The sequence below is a fragment of the Cryptotermes secundus genome, unplaced genomic scaffold (genome assembly GCF_002891405.2).
Source record: "Cryptotermes secundus unplaced genomic scaffold, Csec_1.0 scaffold3651, whole genome shotgun sequence".
Classification (NCBI taxonomy): domain Eukaryota; kingdom Metazoa; phylum Arthropoda; class Insecta; order Blattodea; family Kalotermitidae; genus Cryptotermes; species Cryptotermes secundus.
In genome coordinates, this window is record NW_019728599.1 from 195,342 (window position 1) to 207,632 (window position 12,291).

The 12,291-nt window shown below is 36.6% G+C and overlaps 1 protein-coding gene across 4 annotated transcripts in view; it reads left to right on the top strand.

Moving 5' to 3' along the window:
- The window catches only part of LOC111865309 (AMP deaminase 2), a 117,909-nt gene that overhangs the window by 98,951 nt on the left and 6,667 nt on the right, over nucleotides 1–12,291 (top strand). For all 4 annotated transcript variants that reach the window (XM_023853213.2, XM_023853215.2, XM_023853214.1 and 1 more), the window contains 4 exons: nucleotides 2,822–2,953; nucleotides 3,703–3,866; nucleotides 7,276–7,402; nucleotides 10,851–11,014. In XM_023853213.2, the coding sequence (XP_023708981.1) occupies nucleotides 2,822–2,953; nucleotides 3,703–3,866; nucleotides 7,276–7,402; nucleotides 10,851–11,014 (587 nt within the window). The remainder of the gene's footprint in view (nucleotides 1–2,821; nucleotides 2,954–3,702; nucleotides 3,867–7,275; nucleotides 7,403–10,850; nucleotides 11,015–12,291) is intronic.

Genomic DNA, 12,291 nt, shown 5'->3' on the forward strand with positions numbered 1-12,291 from the left:
ACAGACAGACAGAGGCAGAGGTGGCAATTTCTCTTTTCAAAGTGGTTGATTCTACGCCAGGTCAAGAACCGTTACCCTTCACACTGTACAGTATTCCTTCAAATCCCGTTACACAAGGCCAAATATTTCTAAGAAATGAAGTTCCAAATAACATCGTTGCCAATACTTGCAAATATATTTCTGAGCAATAAGTGAAATTCGCCTAAAATATGACCAAAAATATGATTTTATATCACTTTGGGCCCAAATATGACCTAAAGCTAAAATATGGTTCAAATATGCATTTATATGACCAATAAAAACCGTATTTTCGTGTTCACAAGAGTCAGAAATGTGTTTATGTTTAATTATACATGTGAAAAGATGCCAGGATAAAAATATGACATGTCATAGAAATCCGAGCCCTACTGATCATGATGCAAATTCTCAACCTGTACAGTCACTCCCATGCCCAAGAATGATATGATATGTCCTTGAATGGGAAACTAGAAACTTTATAAAATTTCAGTATGTAACACAATAAATACCCAACAAAATGTTGTACAAAGTAACTAAAAGGAACAGGAAGACTTTCATATCCTCTGTATTGAGTCCTGTGCATCCTGAAGGGTGATACACATGGTACTGCACACTCAGAGTCTGCTGAAGTTTGTGTGATATTTTGCTTTTTCCTCTCTGGCATTTGTAGTATATAATTCTATTTTAGATTCTAAATGGTTCTGATGATAATTATTACTCAGAATTACTGGGTTTTTGGACCTTGTCCCTAATCCATTATTGTGTTCTCTAGTGATTTCTAAAATACTGGACAATGGACAAAGTCTGAAACCCAATAATTCCAAATTATTTTCTTACTTCAGGTAGTGCAAAACCCCAACCCTGTGCTTAAAACTCTAGCATTTAAAATGAGTCACGAATGTGTTAAATGCCCAGATTTTTGCTAAAGCCACAGTGTTTTAAGACTCTCAAATTATGTGGTGCATTACTTTAATTAAAAAGTGATGTTTCAATAAACAAGACAAAAAGCAGGTGAAAAATTATTTATGACAATCTTCACATGCATATTAGTGTTTGTTTCTCACTAAAAGTATACTTATAATTTAAAAGTAATCACCTGTTATTCATACCATGTCAATTGGATTCATGTTAGTATGTTCTAATGGAAAGACGTTACAAGTATGAATTATGAATGTAAAGATATTACTGGTATATAAAGTACTCGAGAATATCTGAGAACCTGGTTCAGATCATTTGGCCTGGCCAGTGTAATCTCAGATAGCATACAGTTGGACTCTTATTAGCATAATTGACAGTAAAGTACAATTTATTTTCATTATAACCTAATAAATCTTGGAAGAGCTACCATGAAGCTTGTCAACTGTAAATCCAAGCCCTTGCAAGTCTATTTTAACATTGTTAGTCACTTCTGATATCAAAATGACATGTAAGACCTATGCATTGAAATGAATGTGTATGATCTGTGAGTGTATATGATTTGTGTTGAAAGTAACAAGAAGATTTTAGCCTAAAATTCAGGATGTTACAGTTACAAACAGAGAATACTATTCATACAGATGCAAACAAATTTAGGCTTACTGGTCATTATCAGACAATGAGCTGCATTAAAACACTGAGTGCTCGCTGAAAGAAAATGGATGAAATCAGTTCTACATTTTAACATTCCTTTCAAAAATCTCTAGACGCTTGCAAAGGACATTGGGGTTCAAAATTTTATGTCTCAAGTTTCAAGTTTGTTATGTTAACAAAACCGAACTTCTGTGTGAATTTGAACAGTTTAACCCAGGTTCTAGGAATGTGCACATAATAACTGAGTATTTCTAGCAGCTGCTTTGATTAGTGCAGGTTTTAGTTTTGACTTGTTGATTTTGCTGAGGGTCAGAACCAGGCCAGGAGCTGTTTCCCTTCCCACAGACTGGCTTAATGACTTGCAGCAGACTGTTCAATAATCTCCATATATAAGGGATATGGTACGAAGGATCACACTGTCTTTCTTTACTCTGTATATTGAGTGTTTTGCGTCAACCCTGGAGTACATATGCATCTGGGCTCTATTCTGTCACACTTCAAGTGAATGTTTATAAAATAATCCCATAGTGGAAGGTCACTGTTGCTGCTGCCTTCACTATAAATAATAGGAGATTAACATTCCATGTTTATTATGGAGGCTTCTCAAAATGAAATAACAGATTGAATGACTGCTAGGACAGTTCACTTTATAAGTAATAATTCATATATGTACTAGGAACACTCTGTTTATTTAGTAGTCTGAAAGATTCATGCTGCTGAGACTAGATTCTTATGATGCACGCCAAAATGGCTCAGTTATAAAATAAATAAAGTTCTACATACACTCATCATCATCAGTAATCTGTCTCTTCCAAAACAGTTCCTCCATACACTACACTACACATACACTACATGACATGAATTTGCTGTCTTTTCAAAATGCTTTTTGAATGTATAGTTGCTTGAAGCAGGGAACCAAATCATCACATTCAGTGCATATATATTTGCTTTCATAGTCTGTTAGATGCTACATGCTGACAGATTTCATAACTTGAACACTTTCTATCCCTGTACAAGGTGTTCTTTTTGGTGTGTTTCTTTTGAAAGCTCTCTGGATGTTTTAATACATCACAAAGCCATAATCAGTGAGAAATTAACTTTAAAGGCATTGGACAGAGTAACACTGACTTTGTGGTTATTTCAAGTTATTAGCAGACTTGCTTCTTCTTGAGTAGTAGTCAGGTAAATGTAATTAACGTATTAAAATGTAAAAGTATAAAAATGTATTTTGCAGGACCGTAACACATTCCATCGTTTTGATAAGTTCAATGCCAAATACAATCCTATTGGTGAGAGCAGACTACGTGAAGTATTTCTCAAGACAGACAACTACCTAAATGGAAAATATTTTGCCAGAATAATCAAGGTATGTGATGATAATATTCTCATAGTTATGCAGGCCAAATTCACTATTTTGATAGGTTATCACTTTGTGTCTGTCTTTGTTTTAACAGATTTTAGGTGTGAGGTGTGAACCCTTTAAATGTTCAAGCCACTTCCTTTTAAGAAGTTTCAACTAAATTAAATAGATAAAGAAGTTGGCGAGTCCCTTAATAATGTTTTACCTAGTGTCTTAATTTTTGGGAAAACTGTTATCATATTTCACAACTCAACTTCATACCTTTTATTTCTCTATGAACAGTAATGTTAACACAATATTCATCTGAACATTTCAGCTGGGAGTGACACATCTGAATATCATAGGATACTGAAATTTTGTGTCTTTATAGATCACCACTAACAAAATATTTAATTTCTTTTGAGGTGTGTTGTATAATGAATGGAAAGAGCAGTTGTAATTAAACCAAATCTGTTAGTACTTTTGTTTGCTAGAAACATAATGAAATTTTGTATGGTTATAGATCATAAACATATCTACAAACTATTTTGCATTACAAATTGCAAATGTGGCAGTGGTTTGAAACTTAGAGGTTATAATCATATTTTGCACAAAGACAGTCCTAATTTGTGGAATTATTAATTTATTATCTTTTTAGCATGTGTGTACAGAATGACTAGCTTAAAGAAAAATAGGTATTATATATTTTCATAGAACTTGTTAGCATGAGATGTATATGGACTGGTTGTATTGTGCGTATTGTGATTAATTGGTAGGAGGTTTCGTCAGATCTGGAGGAAAGCAAATACCAGAATGCAGAGTTACGGTTGTCTGTCTACGGGAAAGTCCCTGAGGAATGGGATAAACTGGCAAAGTGGGCGATAGAAGGAGATGTGTACTCTGACAATGTGCGCTGGCTAATTCAGGTTCCACGTCTGTTGTAAGTAACAGAAACGATGCACTGTTAGGCAGAATGGTGAATTATGTGTGAAATAGGAGAAGCAGTTACAGTCACAGAAACAGTGTCCTGATGCCTAACATCTCTCTCTCACTGAAACCTGTGGCTCTGAAGTTACATTTTACATAACTGCTAGCCTAGAAAAGGTAAATTTTTACCAAAATTAAATATCTGAAAGTTCTTTACATCCAGTTAATTCAGTGTTAATCACAGAAATACAAAAGTAAAATACTGGGATATACTGTGAACCAGAATTCAGTTCTCTAGTGTGCATCCAGTGCTTCACACATTTTTCTGTTGAAGATTATTGTTTGCTTGGTATAGTGCAGGGTTCCATCAGTATCTTCTTGAGACCACATATCAGATGTGGGAAACTATAAAACAGATGCCATGTCTGATCAAATAGTCTGTCATATTTATGAAGGAGTTCTGTAATTGTAATTCTCTTATGCCAGGATTCAAATCTTGATGTAAGTTCACTGCTGTGAGTTTCAAATGAAATATGTGCAGTCGTACAAACTTTTCATGAATTCAGACAAAACACATACTTCGATGAGTGGTCATTGGCCACACCATAGCTCAAGTGGTTAGTCGCTGGCTTCCCCACCACGGCGGCCCGGGTTTGATCCCAGGTGTGGTCAAGTGGGATTTGTGGTGGACAAAGTGGCGCTGGGGCAGGTTTTCTCTGAGTACTTTGGTTTCCCCTGCCAATCTTCATTCCACCAAATTCTCCATCGTAATCATCTGGGGCAGGTACAATAGGCCAATCAGTGGCCGCCGTGCGAAGTGGACCCAGTTGGACTCCACCCACCACTAAGCGAATTTTAAAATTAGGTGAATGGTCATGGTTTTTTTCCTTTAATGCGTAGGAGCAAACACCACTTTTATAGCACATGTGGTTAGCAATTTATGGCTTTTCTTTTAATCGTTGCTTATATTTATCCAATGCAGTTGTAATTTTTATACCACTTCTTGGACAATGCATTCATGATACAGTCTAAGATTGATTTTGTATTTGATGAAGCATAGTTTCCAAAAGACTCAGTCGCTTGTTTCCAGCTTTCTAAGCAATCTGTGTTGTCTTATGCAAGCTTTCAATTTTTTTCATATCAGATAAAAAGGGTGGACCTCTTTTTTATTCATCTCATCCAGACTTTGGGGAACTGTGTGTTATTTCACATCACACCAGTTGGCCTCTTTGGTCTTTGTAACACAAAAAATGAGCTCAAGACCAGGGAAGTATGTACATAAATTCCTCAGGAAGCGAGATGATGTGGCAAGGTTGAAATATTTGTGAACAATGCACAGCCATAGGGAATTTGGTGATAACCGACAGGTATCTCACCTCGATGAAACTTGGGTGAATCAGAATCATACAGTTACATATATTTATCAGAATTCCACTAGGAATGGGGGCTTAGAGTCCTGCAGAGAAAGGAAACCATGAAGAAAGCAGTCTTCTGGGATTTGGCACTGTGTATATGTGGTGTTAACCGACGTTTCGGAGGAACGTATCGCCTCCATCTTCAGGGTAGAATAAAAAAATATAAGGATCTGCAAGCAAAGAGACCATGAGCTTTTACCGGTTCTCACGGTCTCTTTGCTTGCAGATCCTTATATTTTTTTTTTCTTCTACCCTGAAAATGGAGGCGATACGTTCCTCTGAAACGTCGGTTAACACCACATATACATGGTGCCAAATCCCAGAAGACTGCTTTCTTCATAGTCACTGCCGTGAAAGCCTCAAATCTTACAAAGGAAACCATCTTTTATCGTTTGCCATTCAAGATTGGCTAATATGGGTTTCATACCTGAGAGCAAGTGGGAGTTCTAAATCAACACATGACTGTCATGAAGAAATAACCTCCCATTGGTTTCTAAATAGATTTATTAATTACTTCAAAGAGAACAGTATAATAATTATGGACAATGTGACCCACCACTAGGTTGCATTAAACAAGGTGCCTAATAACTCTAGCAGAAAACAAAATATCACTTAGTGGCTGCAACAGAGAGGAATTTATTTCTCTCTTACTTTTGCAACAAGTGCTCCCTTTTAGGAACAATACAAAACAGTAAAAACTTGACCAGCTTTCCAATGAAAGGGACCATCAAGTCATACAAATCTGTCCATATCACTGTCAGTATAACCCTGTCAAACTTGTGTAGGATTGAGTGAAATGGAAGTTGCAAAAAAAGAAAAAGCATTCAAAATTTCAGATGTGGAAAGACTTGTCAATGAAGAGCTTGACAAGGTGACACAGGTGGACTGGGCTTCTTGTGTACATTGTGCTGTAAAACTGCAGGATGACTATGCAAAAGAACTAGGATGTGACAAAATTTTGTAGCCAATCATGATCAACTTAACAAAACAGAAGACAGTGAAAGTGATGACTACAGCAGTGACAACAGCAGTCCTGGTGAAGGTGAAGGTGAAGGTGAAGGTGAAGGTAGCACCAGTGTGCTGTTAACTGCTTCTCTGGATTAAAAAGTCACATTATTAGAGTGATATGTTGTCATTTCCTTATATTACATGTTCATGTTTTATTCACTTATTCGTACAAAATAGTTAGTTCTGTTGCTGTATAGTCTGTTCTGATACAAGTTTCCTAATGCTGCTGCTACTACACACATGTGTGTGGAATAACATGTTGGCAATGCCACAGCAACTCCCTATTGGTTCTCACCATCTCACCAAACATCAAGATGTATGAATCCTGGTATGGTAATTAATCAGAAATACCAATCTTACACAATTCAGTTTTCAGCTGTACCGTTTAAAATGTAACTAAAAATATTCCATGCTGTTACTGATTATGCTGTGCTGTTGGTGTATGTGGTTATATACTGTTATTCCCATTTTTATAACCTCTGTTCATACCCTTATTTATAAGAGAGATGACTTTGGCTCTGGATGCAAGCACAGAAATATCTGAGGCTAACTGATCTACCATTCACTCTCTGAAACACAAATATTAGTGATGTACAGTTTAAGAGAGTAAGAATATAGTTGTTTTGCAGATTTTTCCTTTGGCCTTATATATTTAGAACAATATTTTTTAATGTTCTTATGGCACAAAACCATCTAATTATAGCTTGAAATATGAACCATGATAGCTCAGTCAGTGAAACAAATAATTTGCAATACATATAATACACAGCACACACAACACACACACACATTGAACAGCAAGAGTTTAGTATTTTTCATTTCATTGCCACTTTTTGAATGATTTCTGGGCCTACCCAACACTTTGGGTAGCACTTTCCATCCAGTGCTGAAGGTAATGAACTATACATCTGTATCTCCTCTATGGCTTGACGCTAAGGACTATACATGTATCTGAGATCTTGCAGATAGCATTAATGATCTGTGCTTCGATCCATGCAGTGACATTTTCAAGTCAAACAAGCTGATGGATAACTTCCAGGAGTACTTGACCAACATCTTTCTTCCACTGTTCGAAGTGACGAACAATCCAAAAAGCCACCCAGAACTCCACATGTTTCTGCAGTATGTGAGTACTAATAATAACACCTGACACCAGGACCAATTTTTATCTGACAATTTTACGCCTTAATATTAAAATAATATCTCATATTTAATGGAGGTAAAGTCACTGTAACACATTATTCATACATGACTCACAAATAATCTGTTTAAAATGTTACTGTCTTTTAGAAAAACACCACTGTTACTCATTGAAACATCCATTTCTATTAATTTATGTTGCATGCTTTGCAGCATGTATATACAAAGTGCTATTGGAAAGTTCCTGGAATGTTATTGATGTAACTGCCTCCGTGAAAGAAGATGAGAAGGGAGACCAAGGTCAAACTTCCCCAAGCCTACTGCATCAGTCTGCCATGTGACACTGGGCTGTGAACATGCATTGTTTTTATGAGTGCTTTTTCAACTTTGTGTTTCATTTTGTCTATGATGGTTGGCAAAATTGAGCAACATGTCTGCGTGAAGCCCAGTAAATCTGCTACCAAAACCCTTGAAATACTCTGTGAGGCTTTTGGAGAACATTCTGTAAGCTGGTTTTTGAATGGCATTCACATTTCAAGGCTGGTGGGGTGTCAGTTGAAGATGACAAAGTTCAGAGCAACCAAGCACCAGCAAAACGACAGAAAATGTTGAAAAAGTTCAAGAACTCGTCCATGAAGACCATTGCCGAACAATCCGTGAGCTTGCAGACACTGTTGGGATCAGTGATGGAGTTTGGCAGGAGAGCTTAGCAGAAAATTTGAACATGTGCCATACTGCCGCAAAGTTTGTTTCCTGACTCTTGACAAATGATCAAAAGCAGCGGTGCGTAAACATGTGTCTTGAGCTATGAGAGAAGACTAACGAGGACCTAATTTTTAACTCTAGGATCATAATGGGCGAAAGTTGGATTTACAGTTATGATCCAGAAACAAAACAACAGTTGTTGCAGTGGAAGAACCCACAGTCACCAAGAGCAAAAAAAGCCGCAGCAGGTCCAGAGTTTAAAAAAAGAGCATACTCATTATTGTTTCCTTTCGATGTGAAGGGGATTGTTCACTGTGAATTTGTTTCTCCTCACACTACAGTCAACTCTGACTTTTACTGTGATGTTTTGAGACCCTTGAGAGAAAATGTGCAAGGAGAAAGACAGGAACTTTGGCGCAACCACAGCTGGCTCCTTTTATTACAATGTGCCCACCCACATGTACCTGAAAACCACAGAGTTTGTGACCAACAACAACATGGCAATCATTCCCCATCCTCCCTACTTGCTGGACTTAGTCCCTGTGATTTTGCTTTGTTTCCAAAATTGAAAATGAAACTGAAGGGACGACATTTTGAAATAGCAAGCGGTACTTGACAGCATTAAGGAAAATGACTTCCATGGTGCTTTTTAAGCATTGAAAGAATGATGGGATCACTATGTATGTTCCCAAGGAGACTATTTTGAAAATTATGGCAGCCAAAATTAAGTAAATTAAGCTGGCATTTCTTTTTTGACCTAGTCCAGGAACCAGCATTGCTTAGGTCCAAGATTTGTTAAATGATAGTAGGATTTGGAATACATCATGACATATATATACTCGTGTATATATATAGATCAATACCAATAAATATACAGCACACATAATGAGTGCAGAAATACCATACAATTAAGGTTCTTTATAACAGCCTACACTTCCCACTTCTTGAATCTATCATAAGTCAACATATTTATCTTAACACTTGGTGTTCATTTGTTTGCTATTTTTGTTTTCCCTCCAGTGTGAAAGATTATAATATTGTATTTAAGCATCCTGTTGCATTAGTATATCATTTTCACATGTATATTTCTGTCTTAATTGCAAATTATTATTTAATTGCCCTTCTCCTCACTACATGTTTTGGCCATATACAGCCATCATCAGGTGTGTTCTGGCTTGCTAAAATTGTTGCACCATATGTCAAACTATGTGTGAACATAGTATTTTCCTAATTAAATTATATTAACCTTAATTATGAATGAATGAATGTATAAGGGGTGGGCCTTCTTGGCCCTTGCACCACGACCTACAGTGATCTATTGTGCTTTTAACCTTAACCTCAATTAAATATCAAAATTAACTGACATCCCAGTGTTTTTATTGTGGTTGTCATCCATTCGTTTAAAAGATATTTGCTTGAGTGTCATTTTGGATTTATTTGTGCAGCATGGGTGTTATATGTGTTGTTTGTGCAGTTCATAAGGATATTTATGCAATGTTGTTATCAGTTTTGTTATGTGTGCACCATTGGCTGTAGGTTCTTCCATGCTGCCAGAGTAGTTATGTTGTTAATTGGCCTGTGTATGTAGATAATATCTACAGCAAATTGTGCATGCATAACAAAACTGATAACATTACATAAACGTCCTTATGAACTGCACAAACAACACACATAAGACCCATGCTGCAAAGGGAATGCCACACAAATAAATCCAAAAAGGTAGACACTCAAGCAGATATCTTTTAAAGGACAGACGATGACCACATGGAAAACATTGGGATGTTAATTAATTTTAATTGATTGTCATTAAGGTTAATTTATTTTAATTAGGAAATATCGTGTTCACACACGATACATAATTTTGACATACAGTGCAACAATTTTGGCAAGATAAAGACACCTGATGATGGCTGTATATAACCAAAACATGTAGTGGGAAAAAAGGATGACTAGATAATAAGTTGCATTTAAGATGGAAACATATGCATGCAAAAGTGTGAGAGATGTTTCACAATCATACAATGTAAAGGTAAGATAATTCCAATATGTAGGGTAATCTTGAATGTTTTGCAAAGTAAACATGAGAATAACTTTATAGCTGATAACTAATCATTTTCTCAATCTATTTTATATTAATTCTCAGAAAGTGGTCCACAGTAATTCTAAACTAGAGCATTTGTATTTTGAGATATTACTACAGTGGACTACTGTGAGTGATTTGTTATGTCACATGTGTATTATTATTATTATTATTATTATTATTATTAGAGGGGGTGGGTTTCCCCATGCACTTAGACCAGTTATTGGTCCATTGTGCGTCCTCCTTTAATTTCTACTGTCGCTATACCCTTCCAGTACTGGTGTGTGCTATCAGCCCTGTTCAGCCAATGAGGGCGGCCCTCGGTACCTGATATTTCCCCCATCTACCAGAGGCATTGGAAACTACTTGGGCGGGAAACTTGTTGCCCAATTTTGCTCAGAGGTCTCCTAGAGACATGAGGATCTTTTACGTGCCGTAAATCTATGACACAGGACCCACAGCTTAAAGTCCCTCCCAAAGGACTTGTTCCCTGAATTTTTCCACCCTTAAAAATTCCACGACCTCCGCCAGGTTTGAACCCGCATACCTTGAGTCATGAGGTGGGAACGTTACCCCTAGACCATGGAGGTCGCTTATGTCACATATGTATGTCTATACCATCATTAATTCAAGTCTGTGTTGCATGTAGGTGGTGGGGTTTGATTCCGTGGATGATGAGAGTAAGCCAGAAAATCCACTGTTTGATAAGGATGTGACACTGCCAGAACAGTGGTGTGATGAAGAGAACCCACCATATGCCTACTATCAGTACTACACATATGCCAACCTCACTGTGCTCAATCACTTTCGCAGGTAAATTTCTCATATCCTTTTCAGTTCAAACTATTGTCATGAATATTAATGCCACAATAATGTTGATTTGAATACTTATTTTTGTTTTGACTTTTTTCTGGTGAAATATCTTCATGTAAATTTGAGAATTATTTTGAAACATTACAATTCATTGCACATGTAGAAGAAGTAAAAAATTTGACAGGTTCATGCAATAGATACTGTCCTGCTCTGCTGAAAGGAGGTGCAGAATTCTGTGGAAAGTTTTTCCTTTACAACTTGAAACTCCATACAGGACTCAAACTTTGACAGAGAGATGCTTAAGAAGGTGTCTTTTAATTTCTTTGTCAAGAAGTTAAAACTTCATAAATCAGTAACAGAGAAGTCTACAATAACAATAACAATAACTGTATAACACGTAATGCATGATAAGAGAAGTGGCAATAACATACAAGTAACCAATGATATTGCAGTGGGCTTCAAAGACCTTACAAACAAAAACTGTTCCTTTACATTAACACTTTTTTCAGGTCAGTTAATATATATTACCTTTCCTAACTTTTTTCAAAATTAGTTAAACACTATGAAATTACTTAAACTTGCTGTCATTACTGTTGTATTTCATGTCAGAAGTCCTTATTATCAAGTGTCCAATATAACTACTATTAATATGAATTTTCATGTCCTTTCCCTTCTGTTTTGAACCCATCTGTTCATTATAAAGGAATGTCTTGAAACCACCGAATAACACATTGTAGGAATATTATATACAGATACATGCATGCGCACACATTGAACCTGCAGAAGAATGAGATGCATGTGGCTCAGTGATGTGCTGGAGTCTCTCAGATGATTCCTCAGTGTTTGTATATCTACATGGGTTACTCCAAAAGTCATGGCAACTAATTTTTTTGGGGGCAAACACATTACAGTGAAGAAAGTTAAAAATTTACTTATGAAAGGGCATGATATACCCCTCCGATCAGGTAGATGTGAAGGGGCGTAAGTATAGTAGGCAAGAAAAATTGCACATTACAGAATGACTGTTTTTTTTTTCATTCTTTAATCCTCAAAAAATTCAATGTGAGTTTGTTAAAATTCGATGCACAGTTGCCTTGTCAATCCCTGTATGTCTCTCTAACTTCTTCAGAGACCAGCAACTATCTTCCTCCATGCACTGGGCGATCACCGCACGAGAAACATCGGTAGGAACGGATACAGGATGTCCACTATGTTGCAAGTTGGCACTTGCTTCTCTTCCACGTTGGAATCCTTCTATCCACCTTGCAACAGTTCTG